Below are 21380 nucleotides of genomic sequence, written 5' to 3' on the forward strand. Positions count from 1 at the left end.
TTATAAATGCAAAGCTAATAATAGGTTGTGAAAAAATCAGATCGCTAGTGGCCTGGGATAGAGACGGTTTGACTGCAAAGAAGCTTGAAGGATATTCTGGAAAGATGGGAATATTCTGTAATGATGTATTTACATAAACAACCCAGTGCAAGAAGTTGTGAAACTGAAATGTATGCCTTTTGTTGAGTATAAGCTACGTTTGAGTGAAGTTTTTTAAGTAAAAAAAGAGTTCTAGTCACCATTCTGACTACCTTGGCCTCTGAGAGATATCCACACTTGCCTTCTCTATGGTAACCCTTCCTAGTTGTCTTTGATGGCCCTGGACAGAGAAAATTTTCATACACACAAAATCATAGTCCATTGTATCTAAGTACATAAAAACACACAGCCTCTCACTAAAATGATGCACAATGGATACATGGTGGGATACGTGGAAGAGAACAAATATCCGGGATTTAAACAGCATGATTGGGGTGCTGGTCTTTTAAAAATAAATGGGACAGAGTCTGAATTTTTTTGTTGTTGTTGTGTTCTAAGTCAGGGGTCGGTAAACGGTGACCCATGCTGTCTGCTTCTGTACTGTCCTTGAGCTACAGATGGTTAATATTGTAAGGGATAGTTTAAGAAAAGAAAAAAATATGCAACAGATATATAAGTGTCCCTCAAAGACTAAAGATTTGGATTTTTATAGCAAAAGCTTACTAATTCTTGTTCTTTACTCTTTGATCAACACAGCCTGCCTACTGTAAATGATTCAGCCTCTTAAAAACTTGGACAGGTTATCTTTTTTAAAAATTATCATCTCAGCTGTTTGAAGTACTAGTTAGTGAATATTAAGCATACATTCTTATTTCCTTTCCTATAAAGACTAAGATGAATATTAAGTTGAAGGGTCTGATAGTTGCGTCTCTAGGAGTACTATGTTTCCTATGAATGGGCCTCGTTGGCTTTGTACCAGGAGGCCTGGTGAAAATGATGTTAAGGACAGTAAATAGCCAGAACACCTGTGATTTGGCATGAGGTTCTCTCTCAGCCTTCTGCAGAAAAATGCAGGGCAATACCAAATGTTTCTCATTAGCCCCATGATCTTATGGGAGAAAACATTTTTATGCTTTAGCCTTCTGTGGGAGAGAGGTTTAGAAGGTGTTTGAGAACCTATAGAGGCTAGAGAGGTTGGTATTTCTTATTGTCTCTTAGGATAGGGGATCTGCACTATAGTTTCACAGCTTTAAGATTTCCCCGCATATAATTCATTAAATCTCTCACATTACTGCAGGATCTTCCCACCCTCTCCTACCCTTTGCTTCTGCCTCCCACAGTCTCATTTGCCTGACCGCAAACCATGATGGATCTTTAGAAATTAATGTAAGTGCTCTGAACATCTCTTTATTCCAAATTTTAAAGATGAGCTTGAGTATAATGGGACATCTAGAATTGCTCTAGGAAATGTGCAGCCTCTTTGAGGGATCCCACTGTGCTAATGGCTCAGGCGTTCAAGCGGAGGGATCGGTGAAATTGTGGTGGATAGCCCAGGGACAAGAACAAGCAGCAGCTTGATGTGAGCAAGCACTTAGTTTAAAATCTGTGAATGTTTATGACATTTCTATCTTTTCCTCTTTTCTCCAGGCCTACTCTGTCTATGACGAAGACATTGGGTACTGTCAAGGACAGTCTTTTCTTGCTGCTGTATTGCTGCTGCATGTAAGTAATTTTCCATGTAATAAATGGCATGGTGCTGCCAAGTTTATTTTATTTTCTGCTTGGTTTTATTCCCCTTTCTTTATTTTCCACTTATCTGATGGAGATTACACCTGGCATATCTTTTTTAAAATGTACTTTTGGTGATAAAGTAAGAGATCTTATGTCACGAACAGGACAGTTTCTCAGTAGAATTAATTTTGCTGGCTGGTAGGGAATAAATTGCTTATTTGGAGTTATTTTTAACTAGAACCCTCTAGAATTAAAGAAGTCAGTGTAACTGCCAAATATGAGTAGGATCAGGACCATTATGAAGGAGTATCAAGAAAGTCTTTTATATCTTTTCTGTGATTTATTTTTGTATACTCTCTTTCCTTTCAGTCACCTTCATTTAACAGAACATTTACTGAGAATCCCTTGTCAGTACCGGGGTAGGACGTGGAGTTCCAAAGTGGATAATTTATCATTTTTATACTCAAAGGCCTCATGAGCTAGGATGGGGCACAGATAATGTAGGTGCATACCTGTTCTTTTTATTCTTCATATTGTATCTGTGTTGTTTTTTCTGATGGTCACTATGAAGAAATTTATAGTGTGCCAAGTGAAAGCAATACACTGAATAAGAGAAAAGAAAGGAGAAATACCCAACCCAGCTCTACCAGAACTCGTAATAAAGACTTTCTGAAGGAGGTAGTAGCTTTGCCAGGACTTAAATAATTGAGGTTGGAGGAGGCTAGAAGGAAATGAGAGGAAGTAGATATTGCTAGACAAAAGGAACAATGTGTGCAAATGTATAGAAACACAAAGAGCACAGCATATATGAAGAACAGTATGAAATCTTAGTTTCTATACAATTGCTAAAGAAAGTTTATGCAGAGAGAGGTATGAGGTTAAAATGGTCAGATGGTCAGGGACCAAATTATGAAGACTTTTTAATAATATCAAGAAATGTGGACTTTATTCTGAACCTAATGAGGAGCCATTGATCAGTTCCAAGCAAGGAAATGACAGATGTTTACTTCAGATGAGTTCTCATTATACCCATGAAGACAGCGGAACTGAAGCAGACAAGTAGTAGCTAAGAGACCAGTTAGAAAATATCAATCTAAATAAGAGATATTGGGACTCACAGAAAAAGAAACAATTTAAAACATGCAGGAGGTAAAATTGGTAGATTTCATGAATGGATTGACAAAGTAAGGGTCAAAGGTAACATGTCTGGTTGTCTCACTTTGGTAACTGGGTGAATTAACAGTATTTTGAGCTGAGATAGACAACACATCCATTGAGATGGAATGGAAAAAAAAGTTAGGAGTTGATGATGCATTTTGTTTTGAATTTTTGGTGTTTGGGATATTTTGGGGATATTTGAGTAAAGCTTACCAGCAACTAACTAACTGTATACTGGAGACTGACCCTGAGGGGAGAAATCAAAGCTGAAATCATAAGAGTGGATCAGATCACATAAAAATAAGTACAGGGAGAAGAACAGGATAGAACCCAGTAATCCCAGATATTTAAAGGGCTGATGAGGAAGAGGAATTCTTGAAGAATTTCTGGATTTTCAATAGAGAACAAGCATTGTATAATGTCAAATGCAACAGAGAGGTCCAGTAAGTTTAATGCTATAATGATGTACGGTGCTTCCATGGTGCTTATGCACTTTCTTTAACTTCGAGTTTGATTTCTTTCTCTGTGGCATTATCATCTCTTTATAGTCTTTTTGACTATCTCCTTGCTGCCTTTGTCATCACCAAAAAATTCTTCTTGGAATTTCCTGTGATAATTAAGCACTTTGTAGCCACAAATTCTCAGGGCCTTTGTTCTACTACTAGAGCCCACCTAGTATCTACAATAGTCAGGTCCCTACCACAAGGTATGGGAAACTGTAAGCAATGTCATGGATGTAGTCACAAAATTTCAGCACCATGGTTCCTCTCAAAGGAGCTTTTACAATCACTCTGATGAGAAGCTGATGTTTAAGCCATGGATAGTGATGCTTTGTCTTCCAGAGAGTAATCTTTGAATATATCACAGTTTAGCATTTTAGACCTGTAGGTAGCCCTGTTAAACACATTGTATCTGGAGTTCCCATCGTGGCGCAGTGGTTAATGAATCCGACTAGGAACCATGAGGTTGCGGGCTCGATCCCTGGCCTTGCTCAGTGGGTTAAGAATCTGACGTTGCCATGAGCTGTGGTGTAGGTCACAAACGCAGCTCGGATCTGGCATTGCTGTGGCTCTGGCATAGGCTGGCGGCTAAAGCTCTGATTCAACCCCTCCATATGCCAAGGGTACGGCCGTCAAAAAGACAAAAAGACAAAAATAAATAAAAATAAATAAATAAACTTAGAAGAGTATCTCTCCAGGAAATCTATTCTGAGACCTAACAGAAATTTAATTAAAGTTCATACTTATTTGGACAGATTTCCTTCTCAAAACAAAAAAAAAGAGAGACGGAGAGAGAGAGAGAGACAATGAATCAAGTAACTAGAAAATTCAAATAACCCAGTTTTTTTTTTTTTTTACATTATCTACTTGCCTATCATAAGGGCTATAGAAAATCAACCACTGTAAACTTAGCGAACAAAATTTCTTCCAAAGTATGTCACAAGACGCGTAAAAAATCAGTCTAGTCTCTTACACTTCCTGCATTAATAGAATTATGCAGTCGTTGCCATGGTTCGTAAAAATAACCGGAAATACAGAAATGCCTTCAGAATTCTGGATGAAAGATTAATTGATATTCAGCATTGTGCTAATGAAAACACATAATAATATGATTCCTAATTGAAAGTATGTGCGCTGATTCTATTAGTCAGCATATTTCATTTACTGACCAACTCATCCATTAGCCAATTTGAATAAGAGAAGTTAACTGTAATTTTTTCTTTTCCGTATTTTATTTTCCCTCCATGGTTTAAGGAGGTAGAAGAATACAGTCGAGCTTAAACAATTCATCAAATACACTATCTTAGGTTCCAGAGAGATACGTTATTAGGGTCTTGCTGACTAATTTTTTATCAGTTACATAAGCTATTGCTTCTTTTTGCTGCCAGACATCCTTTGGCAGCCCCATATTAATCATTGTCAGAACCTACTTCTTTTGGGGATGCTGTCTTTTCCTCCCCCATGGTCATTTATATTTCACATTCACTGCCTAAGAGGAAAGAGAGACCAGAAATGAAAGTAGGTTCAAAAACAAAAGTTTAGAATTTTTATATTTTTCCATATCTAAATAGTTTTAAGAAATAAATATCTTCTCCTGGTGCTTGGAAATTTCTAGATGCTTTTATAATAGCTTTATAACATGTATTAGTTAAAGCTGTGGAAGAATTAAATGTTAATTGCATAGATGCTGTTGTATCTATTAATGGAATTATAAGAAATTTATCATTTACAATTGGAAAAAACTATTATAGCACAGATTGCTTGTAGCCATTATAGGGTTTATATGCCTTTATTAATTATGCAATAATTATCAGTAATATAATATTATTAGCCTCTGCTTAATTGGAAATAAATAATAGCCTTGTATATATTTAATTTATTCTAAAAATCATATAAAATATTCTAGGTAATTTTTAACCCAATATACTTCTTTCACGTGTTTATTGTCAAGCAGCTTTAAGGGTTTTTTTTTTAATTTAACATAACTTTTTAGACTTTCATAGGATTATTCTCCTTTTAAAGGTTGAATCACTATATGTATACCATTATCAACATGTATGGAAGCTTTCCAACTGCAAAAAGGATTATTTTTAGATAATCCAGAATGTTTAAAAGTATTGAATTTTTTTCAAAAACTGTGGCTAGTCACAACTACTCCTTTGGAAGCCAGTTTGGCTTTATCTAATAAAGGTCCATATACCAGGCAATTCCACTCCTAGATGTATGCTTTAATCAAACTGATGAACACATATACTGAAATCATGTATTAAACTCGTCTTGGGATCAGTGTTTATAATAGTCAAAGAACGCAAATGCCCTTTGTTATAATGTCCAATATTAGAATTATAGTCATACATTAAAATGGATAAATTGTAGTGTATTCATATTGTGGAACACTGTACAGCCATGAAAGGAATGTTTTTCTCTACGTAAGCTAATGTGAATGAATCCTATAAATAGAAGGTTTAGTAAGAAAACAGATTATTGGTATCATTTGCTATGATTCCCTTTAGAATAAAGTTCAATAACAGACAAAACTCCTCTCTAGTTTTAGGATACTGCATAGATGGAAAAATGTAAATAACACCAGTGAAGTGATTATGGTTAAAGAAGTCAGACAGTGAGAAGATGGGAGTTGTGACCAGGAGAGGACACATAGGGATCTTCAGTGGGATTAACAGTATTCTAGTTATTAACCTGTTTTTACTTCATACTCATTTATTCATCGAATTATACATTTAACTTTTATGTATTTTTCTATATCTCATACTTCGAAATAGTTTAAGGTTTTAAAATTACAAATCTTTTAATGTTCTCCCCCCAAAAAAACAAGTTTCAGATAAGATTTAACCAATGGACTTAAATAGGAAACGGAGCTACTTCTTAGTTTTCCTGAAAATAAAGACTCCATGGAGCCCAAGGTAACCAAATAGAGGCTTCCTAGTGTCTTTATATGTATATATAAGTAAAAGTATTTGTGCCATTATGTTATTTAGGAATCTTTCTGCTGCATGTGACACAACCTTCATTCAAAGTAGCTTAAATTAAAAAGGGAATATATTGGCTTGCATAATGGGAAGTCCAGAGCAGAGATGATTTTGGTATGATTGGATTCCAGTGTTCATATTTTGTCATGAGAAATCTGTGTCTCTGTATCTCTGTTCTGCTTAAATTTTGCCTTAATTTATATGGGCAGGCCACAAAGCAGGCAGCCTGGTTGTGGGCTGGCCTGGCTTTGTATCCCTTCAGTTTTATAACTTCATTTAGAAAGTACTGTCTTTTGCTATAAACAAAACAAAACAAACAAACAAAAAAAAGCTGGCAGACTCTGATTGGCCTATCTTAGGAAACTGCCATCCTTGAATCAATTCTTATGATCAGAAAGGTAGGGTATTCTGATTGGCCTGGGCCAGGTCTTGAGTCCACCTCATTGCTGACAGTGAACTGCATCAGCTCCTCCTGAACATCGGAATGGTTTTCCCACAAGAAAGGAGATTTTGACATCAGGTGATAGATAAAATGCTAGACAGATACATCAGTTATCTTATAGTGATTCTTTACTAGAAGAGTTTTGGTATATTTTTAATAAGCCCTACTGTATTCCCAAATCACTTTTCCCTTACAAATCCAAGAGATGTTCCTGTTCTCTTAATTTTTGCATGAGTGCTTTGAAGCCATTTCCCAGCATCTTCTCCCTGTGTCCTGTAAATATACGCAAAACATTTTACCATAAAAAAAAATATCCTCTTTGATCCTCCTGTTTAGCTGTCTCAGGTTTCTCTGCCCTCTCAAAGCTGAACTCCTTCAAAGGATAGTAAAAAGCACAACTATGAATTTGAATTGGGGTTTAATACCTTTCAAGTTACATGACCTTGGGCAAGTTTCTTGAGCTTCAGTTTCTTCATTTATAAAATGGAAATAATATTATCACCTTTTTAGGGTTTTTATGAATATTGAATATCTTGTAATATAGTCTTATTTTGTATCTGACACACAAAAAAAGTACAGCCGTAGGATTAAATCTAATAGATGAGTAGTTATTGGCAAATCACTTAACTTCTTCGAACTTCATTAGTCTAATATTAAAATGTAAAAATAATACCTATTTTACAGAATTTTTCTGAGGATCAAATGGGGTCATGATTGAATGCCTACACCAGAGCCACAGCAACACGGGATCCGAGCTGTGTCTGCAACCTACACCACAGCTCACAGCAATGCCGGATCCTTAACCCACTGAGCAAGGCCAGGGATTGAAGCCGCAGCCTCATGGTTCCTAGTCAGATTCGTTAACCACTGAGCCACAACGGGGACTCCTAGATGCTGCTGTTCTTTCCAAAATTAATAATTATTCGCCCAGACAATTTTCTTTTGGACCCTGGTCCCACTAGCTTATATTGATCACACACAGCAAACTAATAGGTTGCACAGCATGTTTTATGACTTATAAGTTGACTTTAAATTTAAATGTATTTTAGCATATATGTGATTTTAAAAGGAACATAAACAGCTAGAAGTTTTCATTCTATTTGCTTTTCAGGCAGGTATTTAGTTTTATATTTCATAGAGCCATGGATGATGATTTTATATCTTAAATTATAAGATTTTAATGTTTATCTCTACACAGCAAAGGTGGATATTCACTTTTAGAGACACACTGTGCTCCAACATTTTAATAATTTATTTAAAAACACATTGTTCAATGATTTATTTTTATTGTAATTTTAGACATCAATTGCATATCAATAATAAATTAGATTTTCTAGTTCAGTGAAATATTAGTCATTATAATAAATTAAATAGTCATTTTAATGTTTTGTTTTGTTTTTTAAATAGGCAGATGCCATGATACTACTTAGTAGGGGAGCCCACTCTTGTAGTAAAGGGAGATTTTATAGTACAATTAATTATCAGTTCTCAGATCTTGACTGTTGTTTTATGCTAATTGAGAGACAAGCTTAATAACCAATAAAAAATACAGATAATACAAAGGTTCCTTCTATTAAGGATTTTTAATAATACTAAAAGAAATCAAGTACCAATATAGTTACATTTGGCTGCCTCTTGCTTCCACTTTTACTCCTTTCCTTTCCTTCTACATTTTTGTTGGCTCTTACCATCACAGTTGCCAACAGATTGCCCTCTGTGAGTGACATGCCTTCATTGATAAAGGCAGATGTATTCAGAGTTTTCCTAAAAATTATCTTAAATAAATATTTCATACTTGCTATTTATTCACCTCTCTGTGCTAAGAGCTTTGGAGGATACAAGTTAGAACAGTGCCCAGAAGTTCGTAGGGGCTTATAAATTACTGTACTACATGCCACAAAGAGCTTTGGAATTAAGAAAAATAAAAGATCTCATCAGGTTAAGGTGAATAACAGAGACATCATGTTCTCAGCACCATTTATGACCAGCCTTAAAAGATCAGTAAAATTTCAAAGACGTAACTGTGCTACCTGTACACCCCAACCTTAAGCCATTCAACCAAAGCTTGTGTGCCTTAACTCCCAGGGGCGTCTGGACACTGTAGCCTGCCACCATTTAAGTTATAAAAAGGGTGAGTAGTGGGAAGGAGGACCTTCTTCCCAGTGATCTGTAAGAAGTGCTCTCCTTTATATGAAAAGAAGCACATTTTTTTCTACCCCCTCTTTAAGAGCATATATTTATAGAAATCATCTTAACAGCTGAAAGGACTTCAATAGAATTTAATTTTGTAATTTTTTATTAGATAAACATTTTTACCCATGCATTTGTTTCTTCTTTTTATTCTTTTGAGGACCTAAGTATAAAGCACTGTGATAGTTATTGATGCGTAAGACATAGTTCTTTATGTTCAGGGAGGGAAAGAAAAGGGAAATTTACATTTATTGGTTACCTGCCATGTGTCTATGTTGTCTCTCACATATAATTCATTTATCTTTATAGCATCTCTATGACATAGTTATTATTGTTTCTAAACTGAAAAAAACTTAGACATTGAGAGGTTACCTTCTCAAGGTCACCCAATTGTAACTAAAGGCGTATCTAGAAATCCATATCTATTAGTGTAATTCCAAATTATTTTCTTTCTACTGTAGCACATTTTTTTTGTTTGCTGTCTATTTCTGGGTACCCTTTCAAGGGCAGTGGTTAGTATATGTTCTTGTATATTATCCTTTCATACAAAGGAAAAGTGATAGATCCTTACTAAACCCACATGTTTATAATCCGTCTTTCCCTGTAGTCTATTCACCACGTAGCAGCTAAGTGACCTTACTAAAAATTTAAAATTAGAGCCCCTGTTTAGAACTCTCCAGTGATTTTCCATTGCACTTCAAACACATTTCTAACTCTTCCTCATGTTTTTTTGTCAGTACTTTGCTGGAGCCAGATCCTACCAGCTCATGAGAGCCAGTTGTTAAATTTTAAAGAATATTGTGAGTCAGTTGTTAAACACAGCGCTTATTAAAAATTAAATAGACTTTATGGGTCACCAAGGTGACAACATAGGTCATTCTCGGTTTCAGCCCCTTTCACAAGAAGACCAAATAGCAATTGTCTATCCTCGGACAACATGAGGAAGATCCCAGAGCCTAAGGGTGATACTGAACCACCCTCACCCCCAGACCATCTATTGAGTGATGGATGGATAAAATGTATATACATACAATGGAATATTATTCAGCCATAAAAAAGAAATCCTGTTATTTGTGACAACATGGGTAAACCTTGAGGGCTTTATGCTAAGTGAATCAGAGAAAGACATGTATGATCTCATTTATGTGTGGAAACTAAAAACAAACAAACCAATAGAAGTCAAAAACAGAGAGTGGATTGATGGTTGCCAGCAGTGGAAGATGGAGGAAATGAGTAAGTGCAGTGAAAGGATACAGACTTCTAGTTACTGGATTAGTAACTTTGAGGGATATAATGTACAGCGTGATGAGTATAGTTAACACTGTGTTGTCAAACTGCTACATGTAAAATTAATAAGGTACAGGATATATTGTATAGCATAGGGAAATATAGCCATGATTGTACAATTACTTTAAATGGAGTGTAATCTATAAAAAATTGAATCACAGAAAAAACCCTACTGTATTATATATTTGAAAACTACTCACCATAAAAAACCAAAAACTTCTTACCACAAAAAACAAAAATCATAACTATGTGAGGTGATAGATATATTAACTAACCTATTGTGGTAATCATTTTATAATACATATATATATATATATACACACACACACACACACACACACGTATATAAACAAAATCATTACTTTGTACACAAATTTACATAATGTTTCACATCAATAATATCTCAATAAATCTGGGGAAAATTAAGTGATAGAAACATAATTAAATATATTAAAAACTGGTAAATACTGAAAATTGATTACTTGACTAATTATTTTGCTAAATTTTATTGTTACCTATACTCTTGAGTCTATTTATATCTGTTTTATCTGCTGGAAATACCATACAATGATGTGTTGCTGCTCTTTGCTTCTCAACTCCAGTTTATTTATTTTCTGTATTTGATTAGCTTTGATAATGGCCAAATACTGCTCCTGCTACAGCTAGGTACCTATTACCCAGCTTATCATTAGAATTATTAGTATTATATTTATTTGCATTGACAAAACTATAACTTGTTGTCAGTAAGTTTTTCTGCCATCATTGAATCATTAATGGCCACCAGTATATGATTATTGTTTATAATTTCCAAAATATGTTTTTATTATATGTCTTATGTTTTATAACATCAAGCTATGCCTTCATTCCCCATTATTGACACTTTACTGAGTTGTGTTTCTTAAAAATGCATTTTCTTATCCTTCAAAAGCAAAATACCATTTAAGTCATGTATGCATTTCCTTTTTTCTCTAGTGTAAATGTTAATCAGTTTTTGTTGTTCAGGTATATTTTATACAGGTCTAGATATTTGTTTTTATTTTTTAAACCTTTGACATTTTTGCTGAATTTGGTATGCTTATCCTAGTTGCTACTACCGATAATGAATACATTAATTGAAAAAGAAGAATTCCATGCTAAATAGATCCCATTTTAGTATTTAAACTAGAAAGAGAAGTTTGAATTTCCACTTTCCAGAGGACTATAGCTATTTCCCATTATTTTTTCTCACTCATTCTGTTAGCAGTCTTTTTCTGCCTTCACAGGGATTCATTTTTAGTCAGTTTGGTGATGAGGTAATATCTGAAATCCCATAAGAGCTTATTATATCTGACCTTAGCCTTCACAGGTAGTCAGTATTGATTCTACCCCAGCTGGTCTGGTATTTTATATGTTTAGTCTACTATTTTCATGTGACACATGAACTAACTGAAAATCAAAACCTTAACTGTAGTGCTAAAGCTAGACTTGAAGAATACTAACTCCAAGACTACCCCCCTCCCTACCAAATACGGTCATATATTTTTAAAAACAAAGATTACAGGCTGAGGTTGTCAGTTTTATATTTTAGGGCTCAAGTTCATACTTTCAAATACTTTTGTTCTTAAAGAACATTCGTTAAATATATTGTTTGTGTGTGAAAGAGAAAGAAGACAGACAGTTGAACAGGGAGGGTAAAGGTGGGAGAGAGGAAGGGGGGATCAAGAGATAGAAATAGAAAGGAGACAGAGGAGTTCCTGCCATGGCACAGGGTAAACGAATCCGGCTTGGAACCGTGAGGTTGCGGGTTCAATCCCTGCCCCCGCTCAGTGGATGGAGGATCCGGTGTTACCTTGAGCTGTGGTGTAGGTCGCAGACGTGGCTTGGATCTGCCGTGGCTGTGGCTCTGGCATACGTTGGCAGCAACAGCTCTGATTAGCCTGGGAACCTCCGCGGTGCGGCCCTAAAAGGACAAAAGACCAAAAAAAAAAAAAAGAAAGGAGACAGAGATAAAGAGTGAAAGCAGCAAGCAAGCATTCGAATGAATGAATATGAATGGATTTAAGCTCCATACCTAAAAGCAAAGCAGAAATGTGCATGTGTCATTTTCGTGAATAATTTACCCTATCTAGCTCCTACCTAACCATTCTCTGTTGGTACTGTGGCTGTAGTGATGTCTAACTCTTCCACACACCCAGCCTCCCCCACCGCAGGACTTCTGTGTCTACATCAAACTCCAGTAGAGTTGCTTGTTACCTTGTCCTTTGGGAAGGCACTATACTTTTACTTCTGTATCTAGGGCCTTGCTCAGTACATTACCTCATATGTTCAGTGTTGCTGAAGGGCATTTAAACTTTAATTTGTTTCAGTGATTTTACCACATTCAAGGAAATAAAAAGGTTTATCCCTTTTATATGATACCAGATGGTAAAATATTCAACTCATCATCACTTACTTAGAAAGACAAAAAGATTAAGTGAATTTGTTTCTCTAGGGCTGGTTTCAATTATCCTCCATGTGGCTTTTTGGTACAGCCATTTTAGTACAGATCTGAGGGGAAGATGAGGCTTAGAACTTGGTAGTAAGTGAAGAATTATAGGCTATGTATATATGCAAGTTAATGTCACCTATGTCATTTGAGGCTTCAAAGACAGAATTGCTGAAGAGGTAAAAAATACAGTGTGCTTACATTCTAAATAACTTGCATGTAAGTTGAAAAAATGTTCCCTGACTTGAACAGTGGGGGTTCAGGGGTCAAAGTTAGGGCCCCCAACTCATAGATAAAAAAGAAATGAGCAAATATTTAGAGAAGGAAAATGACAACAGGTAACTGCACTTATTTAACTTTAAGAGATTTTTTAAATTTATTTATGTATTTCATGATTTATAGTAGAAGTGGCCGATTTGTATAGGAACTTAAATAAACAGTTACATTTCCAAGTGGATAAGTCAAAATTTACTTGACTCAATTATTTAGGCAGGAAGTTAGTATAACAAAGGTGTCAAGTACAATAATCAGCCAAGGTCAGACTTTCAAAGAGTGACATTTAAACTAAATGTTTACGTCATAGTTACATCCTAGGACCTTGAGTGAAGACAACAACTCTTTTTGTACGCTTGGTATAATTTCTAGAATATATCCTTCTCTAAATTCTTTTAGCAAGAAACACTACCTGGATACATGAGAAATTATTGAGATTAGTTAAGCGGTTATGCAAAAGGAGGGGCCAGATACAGAGATTAGTGGACAGTAGGGATAGAGAGGAGTGGGACTTTGACTTTTTTATACTTTTACATTGTTTTCATTTTTGAATCATTTAATTGCATTACCTATTTTTAAAATGGCTTAATGAATGAATGACAGGATGATTAACATTAACAAAAGGGGGAAATTCATCTCAAATGAGGAAGCTCAAAACTTGGAACAACTGTTTTTAACCTATGTCACTGCAGAAAGCTGGTTCTGAAGAATTCATTCACTAGTGGCCTTCAAGCATAAATGCAGGGGACTCAGAGCACGAAGGAATCCTTCTGACATTCTGCCTAAATGCCACTCAGACATGTATTTATGTTTCCTGTAGATGCCAGAAGAACAAGCATTCTGTGTTTTGGTGAAAATCATGTATGACTATGGTTTACGAGACCTCTACAAAAACAACTTTGAAGATCTTCACTGCAAATTCTATCAGTTGGAGAGACTAATGCAGGTAAATAGCAACAAGGAACTTTTATCACTCCAGGATTTCTTGAGTTATAGAAAAAGTCTAATAAAATTGAATGATGGTTTATGAAAAATTAATGGAAAGTTATAGAAAATATAAATGGATTTGGTTTTGGTTTGGTTTTTTGTTTTTGTTTTTTGTCTTTTTAGGGCCACACTAGCAGCATATGGAGGTTCCCAGGCTAGAGGTCGAATTGGAGCTGTAGCTGCTGGCCTATACCACAGTCACAGCAACACAGGATCCAAGCCCCGTCTGTGACTTATATCACAGCTCATGGCAATGCCAGATCCTTAACCCCCTGAGAAAGGCCAGGAAACGAACCTGCCTCCTCATGGATGCTAGTCAGATTCGTTTCTGCTGAGCCAGGAGGAGAACTCCTGGTTTCTGACCAACATCTGTAAGTGGTCTTACTATCATAAAATATTTATTTAATTACTTGACCATTTACAAAAATAGTCAACTTTAATAGACTTTGAAATGCAAATACAGTGAGGTCACTCAATGAAGAGATTGATGAGTATTATTTCCAAAAAAAAAAAAAATGAAGATATTTACAGAATAGAAACTGAAATACTTAATATTTTTCGCAGTATTAATTAGCACCTGTGTCGTATTTAGGTACACATGTAGAGAACACTTTGAAGAGATAGAAAGATATTGGTGAGATTAAAAACCACCTAAAATATTGTAATGTAGAGGCATACTTTAAAATTTTTCCTATGTGATTTCAGATCTTAAACAATGTTGTTAACAACCTCATAATGCCTATGTGTAAATTTATATGTATGAGAAATGTATATTATTTTACATATCTGTCATAAAAAATAGTGAGCAAGGACAAAATTATTATCTGGAGTAATAAAGGAATTACTGAATAGCTTAAACATACAGCACATTTATATCAGCTTTCTCTTAATGAGTTATTTTGAACCCAAGAGAAATGTGCAGGAAACACATGCATGCATTGATTCCATATTGGGGGAAAGTAAAGTGGTTGTGAGAGAAGAAGATACTGGTAGGAGCTCATTGATGTGAGCTGTCAGGAGATCCATAGGTATCCAAAGGGGCAGTGAAGCCAATAGGAGACAGACAGATTAGAACAGGGGGGTGGAAAGTGAGAGTGTGTTGTGAGGTTCAGGCCAGCTTTATTGGGAAAAGGGAATATAGGAGGGTAGGAGACCTTAAACATGGATGAGAAATCAAGGAAGGGGGAAGGATGTCAGAAGGACTGTAAGCACAGGGACAGATGGGCATGAGAGGGGACGAGACTGTGTAGAAGAACCTAGCATCTGTGAACAATGAAAACAATAGCCTCTTCATTTTTATGGCTGAGTAGACCCCCTTGCTGTACAGTGGGAAAATAAATTAATTAATTAATTAATTAAAAAAAACAATAGCCTCTTCACATGGAGCAGATGACTTGTGAGACAATGCTGATTTTCCTCAAGATCTGCTCCCACCTCCCTTTCTGGCCACCAGACCAATAATTAAAACCGAATCTCAGGTTGAACAAGATGAGGCAAATACTGAGTGGGCCTGCCAATGGAATGGAGGGGTTCTCCACCCACAAAGAGCAGGATCTGACTAAGGTTTACCAGCAGGATGTAGGAAAGTAGGCTTGCGAATGGATCCTGAACGTTCTGGATCTGAAGGAGATGGAGGGGTGATGAAGTTAGATAATAAGGGAGAGGTTTTGTTTCTTTTTGTTTGTTTTGTTTTAAAGGCAGTAGGCTCTTTTTTAGAGATTTAATTCTTCCAAGTAAATATTTGGGGTTCTTCACTTTTTTACCTTTAATTTATAGAAGTTCATATTTTTTTCAAAAGTCAGTATTCTTAAGATCTTTGAGAGTCAAATAAAAGTACCTGACAAATGAAGAGCAAGTACATGGTACTGTGAAGAAATCCAAAATTTTTCTGTTAGCACTCTTTGTCTGTTAACTGAGTGACCACTTGGATACCCCATTTAAAGTACCTGATGGGGACTGAGGTATTTTTCAGAGTATCTTGTACAAGAAGTGGTATTTTTTTTTTTTTTTTTGGTCTGCTTATGAAAACAAAACTAAAGTAGGCTCTTATATATCTTTGCCTTTCTTTGTCCTTCAGTTATGGAAGTAGCTATGCTAAGCCTTTATATTTTGCCTTTTTTTTTTTTTTTTTTTTTTTGTCCATGGTCCCCAACATGCAGAATTTCCCAGACCAGGGATCGAACCTACTCCATAGCAGGGACAATTCCGATTCTTAACCTGCTGAGCCAGCAGTGAACTCCCTGCCTTTCATGCTTTTGAAAAGCATTTACTTGTGTAACTTGGGGAAAGAGAGCTAGCATAACGTTTTTTTAGGAGACATCAAATTTCATACATTATATACTTGCCCAATTTCTGTATTTACCCTTTTTAATATGTTGAAGATAGATTATTGAAAAGTACGGTTATGGTGGGGGCTTCAGGACCATAATGTACTGAAGTAATAGCAAAGAACTCAGATGATATTGATATTAAATGGTCTTTAAAGAAAATATACATTTTTTTCCTGGCTAGTTAGGAGTTGAACCCTGAATGGGGATGCTATAACTTGACCCTGGAGTCATGATATTCACTAGACTGCAGGTATTCTGTCAGAGCAAACCATTCCCAAGAAACAGGAGCAATCAAGTGAGCAAGAGTTGATCTCTGTTATTTGTTCATAATGTATCTGCCTGTCTTGTCCTCTATCTGTCATATCCCTAGTTTGCATCTCCTGTCATCACCTCCGTGTAGTTGTATAAAATTCTAGGAATGCTATAGTAAATTGAGAGTGATCATAGCAAGCTTGTCATAAATCGTAGTTGTGGGAGAAAATAAAGCGACTTCAGTGTTCCTCCCCCTCAATTTTCCACTTTGACTTTCAGGAGCAGTTACCGGACCTGCACAGCCATTTTTCTGATCTGAACCTGGAAGCTCATATGTATGCATCCCAGTGGTTTCTCACTCTTTTTACTGCCAAGTTCCCACTCTGCATGGTCTTCCACATCATTGACTTACTGCTTTGTGAGGTAGAGTGACTCCTATCTCTCATATTGAAACCAAAATAGAAAATATTTCTACTTAAAATGTATTTTTTAATTTTCTTTTTTCCTTAAAAAAGAACATTAAGCCATAAATACTGGCTGAAAAGTTCTCTTGGAACTTTTAGTAAATGCTATTTTAATTGTAATTTTATCATTTGCGAAAAATGAAAATATTAGGCTATATAATTTCTACAAAGTAAAATGAAGCAATTAAATTTGTATCATTAAATTTATAATAATCCTATATCTGTGTAATTATGTATTATTAATACAAAGTACCTTTAAAGTCAAACAAATGAAATTATATTCAGGTTTTTTAATGGTAGCAGTTATACTCCAAAAGGGTATATAAATGTAAACCTTATAGTAATTAAATTCTCAATTCATAAGATAGCTCTTCCTATATAATATTTGAAACTCCTGTCAGATAATTGCGAAGTGATAAACTAAAACTTCTATATCATATAATTATACTTTGATACAATAGAATATTCTAAAAATTAGCTTGCAGAATCCTGAGGTATCCATGTTCGTTTCTTTTATTGTTTTTAGTTCCTTAGATGGCTACATTTACTTACTTTACTGTTTTAAAGGCGTAAGCAGTGGTAGACACACATATGTCATATACTGCCCATCAAAATGTTTGCTGGTCTTGGCAGTGATAGGAACGTCGCTAGAATGAGAAGAATTTTTTATTGGAATGTAAATGTATTTTAAAATATAGCTATCTTAATGCAAAAAGCAGGAGTAATCAAAAAGTATAAACCTAATATAGTCTAGACAGTTTGTATTACTATATTACTTTTAACACAACTTCCTCTTTGTTAAAAGTCCAACCATTTTAATCACCTTAGGGACTAAAAATTTAATTATGAAATAAGATTGAAAAAGAAAAGACATCTAAGCTATATAAAGCATGACTGTTATTTCTCAGCCTACTACATCAGTAACCATTTTATATGCAAGCATAGCTGGGCTTTGCTCTTCAAGATGCTAGTTGGCAGTTGTACATCGTTTAAAGATGGCAGAGCATTTTGCAAGCATGTAAGATTTTAAAACATTTGTAACATATTTTGGTAAAGAAGATTTGATTTACTGAGAGTCATAGAATAAGATCTCAAATTCTGAATATTGTAACAGCTGGAGAACCTAATTGATGACACATTAATTCTCCTGATTGTTTTACTTACATATTAATGCCAGAAATGCCTATTTGAATTAAATTTAAAAGGAATAATGCAAAATTAGGAGCTAAAGCATTATTCAGAATCAAAATGTTGTGATCACAGTATCCAACAAAGCAGATTTGGTCATTTGTACTAAAAACTCTACTTTGCCTGATTATCCAAAGTAGTGTGGTGAACAGTTCTGACTCTCCTAATTTATTTCAATACTCTTTGAAAGTAGAAACCCAATTAATATCTTTTGAGTTCTATTTTCTTAAAACAAAGTGATACTAAAAGTTGGTTTTGACAAATCTCCACAGGTCTTATTCATTGCACACTGAGCTGAGTTTAGTATTTCATGGTATGTATAAAAATAGGAAGGTGAAGGTATGACATTTTAACAGTTTATCTTAATATCTTTATATTATATAGTAAGAGCTTCAAGTACTTGTCATTGCTTTAATTTTTTGCAGATATTATCTAATTCCATAATAGATTGTTCAATAGTATTCATAATAGAAAAGAGGATGAAATTAATATGCTTAACCATACCAGTTTAGTTGGATTTCTCTGTCACTTTGGGTAGAGTAGTAACACTGGAATGGTAACTTTGTAAAATTGTCTCTACCTGGATGCTGCCACACCTGACATTGGAGCACTGTCCATGGGTCTTCTGGAATCCAGATTCATTTCTCAGGAAATTTCATCCTGAAGATACTTGAATGTCTAACGTCACTTGCTACAAAAATGAGTAACATTTATGGCAGGGAAAAGAAATGAAAATTTATAAATGTTCTCATCAGTTGTCAACTGTGATTCATAGTCATAGCATTTGAAAGATTTTAATGCTCATTAAAATTAATAAGAGCATCATAGATGTTACTTTTTCTTTCCTTAAATCTGTACTCTGGAGCTGTTTAAGGAGGTAGAATAGCTTTCCAAAATGTGGAGTAGGTTGTAATCACAGCATCATGGTAACCAGCGAAATAAATGATAACATCCCTTAATGGAGTAGAGTAGCTTTTCAGAAGAGAGTTTATTGGGAACAATGTTGTAGTGTGCTTCAGGATATTCATTCTTTCCACTAACTCATCTTTGTCAGAGGATTAATTTGCAAAGGAAATTTTTAGATAAACTTTTATTTCCTGCTTGTCTGTTTTTTCTCTTTGCCCTTTTCCTTCTTGTAGTTAAGAAAATATTTATATCAAAGCTATTCTTTCGTATGTGATAAAATATTCTAAAAGAAGAAATGGTAACATAGTCTTAAATAGAATCATCCATAGGTATTTATTTTTGTCATATTCTCTCTTTTTAAGGAAAACAATCTAAATCTTGATGGTTATAAATTAATGTTGAGTTATAAATGGGAGGCTTGGAAATTCTTAGATGGAAAAGTGTTGATTTTTCAAAGTGCATTATTCTGACAAAAATGTGTTGGTCTTACAGAGAATTTTGCTCAAAGATCCTATTGCAAAATCAAAAATTCCTAGTTGTTGATAGTTTTATTTAAAATGTTTATTTAAAGCTGAATATGTGGTGACTTGGGTTAATTCCTTTGTTTAGTGAAGATGGATGACAACAGGATTTGAAACTAAAGTTGAAAATGTATTTTCTTATATTTAGATGAATAGAATTTTGTAGATTGACTTTTAACCAATAATTGAAATGAAATTTGAAGTTTTTTTGGAGAACAAAATCTATGTTTTATTACCTGCCTCTCTATATATGGAGAGATAAGAAAAAGGCTAAACAAATTAATTATAGCGTGAATACTATGCTCTTAACCCACAAAGGATAAAACACTGGTTTTTAAAGAATGTTTCATTGAAGTATAACAGAACAAAAGAAAATGTGCAAAAAATAGTGTAAAACATGATTATTTTTAGCAAAGTGAACATACTGATGTAACAATACCAGATAAAAGAAAAAGAATATTATCTGCATTTCATAAGCTCTCCTCCCCTTCTCTGCCCCCTCAGTCACTCTTCCTCTGAAGATTAATCACTGTCCTGACTTTTAACACCATAGGTTAGTTTTAACTGGATTTGAACCTTATATAAATTTCATCCTACAGTATGAATTCTTTTTTCATCTAGCTTTTTCATTCATCATTATGTTTGTGGGTTTCATCCCTCTATACAGTGCACTAGGCATGGTTTGTTTGTTCTGTTCTGTAAAGATACAACTGTCTATTTGTTCTTCCATTCTAATGTTGACAAACATTTGGGTCATTTCCAGATGAGGGCTATTCATCAACGGCATATGGAGGTTCCCAGGCTAGGGGTCGAATTGGAGCTCTAGCTTTCTGCCTATGCTATAGCCACAGCAATGCAGAATCCGAGCTGCGTCTGCAAGCTGTACCATAGATCACAGCAATGCTGGGTCCTTAACCCACTGAGCGAGGCTAGGGATTGAACCTGCATCCTCATGGAAACTAGTTGGGTTCGTTAACTGCTGAGCCACGACGGGAACTCCCTCTTATGAATATTCTTGAACCTGTTTTTTGGTAACTATGGGTATGCACTTCAGTGGGTTCGCATCCAGGAGTGAAGTTCCTGAGTTAAGGCACACTTATGCTAAGGTTTTATAGATGCTGCCAAACAGCTTTCTTCCAGAGTATTTTGAGCATTGCCTTTTGAGTTGCTTCTATTTAGTAAAAGTCTTCCTTGTGATCAGGGGCAGGTTTTCTTGTTTTATGTTCTTTTGTTTTTTTAGAGGGCAGGTCCTGGATCAGATTAGCATTCATGAATATGGAATGAAAAGAAACCCATTTGTTGATTGAAGTCATTCACTTGATCTCTGAAGTTTCCTACAGATGGGAACTAAGAGCCGGATTTAAGACCCAATGTGTTCAGTTATAGAAACAACAGAGAGGTAGTTTAACATTGGAGTTAAGATATCTGGCTTTTTATTTTTTATTGCCTTCAGATTATTTTACCAATATGTCTTAGTTTCTCTCTCTGTAAACTAAAGCGCACCATATTTATCTCCTGGGTTTATTTTAACGATTAAATGTGATTATGAATATAATGTGCTTGGCACTCTGTCTGATACATATTATTTAACTACCCTCCATTCTGCTCCACCCACCTCCAAAGCCTTTTAGTTGCTTCTCAATTTATTCACTTACCTAGCTGACTTTAGGAATCCTTAAGTGAGAGCTAACTAGCTGTTGGTTCTTTATTACCTTTCCCAC

At 35.1% G+C, this 21380-nt stretch overlaps 1 protein-coding gene and 1 long non-coding RNA gene across 3 annotated transcripts in view; one reads left to right on the forward strand and one right to left on the reverse strand.

Annotated features, from left to right (window-relative positions):
• Nucleotides 1-21380, forward strand: part of RABGAP1L (RAB GTPase activating protein 1 like) — a 657663-nt gene that overhangs the window by 410261 nt on the left and 226022 nt on the right. For both annotated transcript variants that reach the window (XM_013989628.2, XM_021102607.1), the window contains exons 15-17: nt 1627-1701; nt 13832-13957; nt 16860-17003. In XM_013989628.2, coding sequence (XP_013845082.2) covers nt 1627-1701; nt 13832-13957; nt 16860-17003 — 345 coding nt within the window. The remainder of the gene's footprint in view (nt 1-1626; nt 1702-13831; nt 13958-16859; nt 17004-21380) is intronic.
• LOC110262254 overlaps nt 17601-21380 on the reverse strand; it is a 30273-nt gene continuing 26493 nt past the window's right edge. Inside the window, exons 2-3 of the long non-coding RNA XR_002347086.1 lie at nt 18813-18923; nt 17601-17691 (exon numbers count right to left, since the gene is read on the reverse strand). This is a non-coding gene — a long non-coding RNA (uncharacterized LOC110262254). The remainder of the gene's footprint in view (nt 17692-18812; nt 18924-21380) is intronic.

Source organism: Sus scrofa, chromosome 9 (genome assembly GCF_000003025.6).
Source record: "Sus scrofa isolate TJ Tabasco breed Duroc chromosome 9, Sscrofa11.1, whole genome shotgun sequence".
Taxonomy (NCBI): Eukaryota; Metazoa; Chordata; class Mammalia; order Artiodactyla; family Suidae; genus Sus; species Sus scrofa.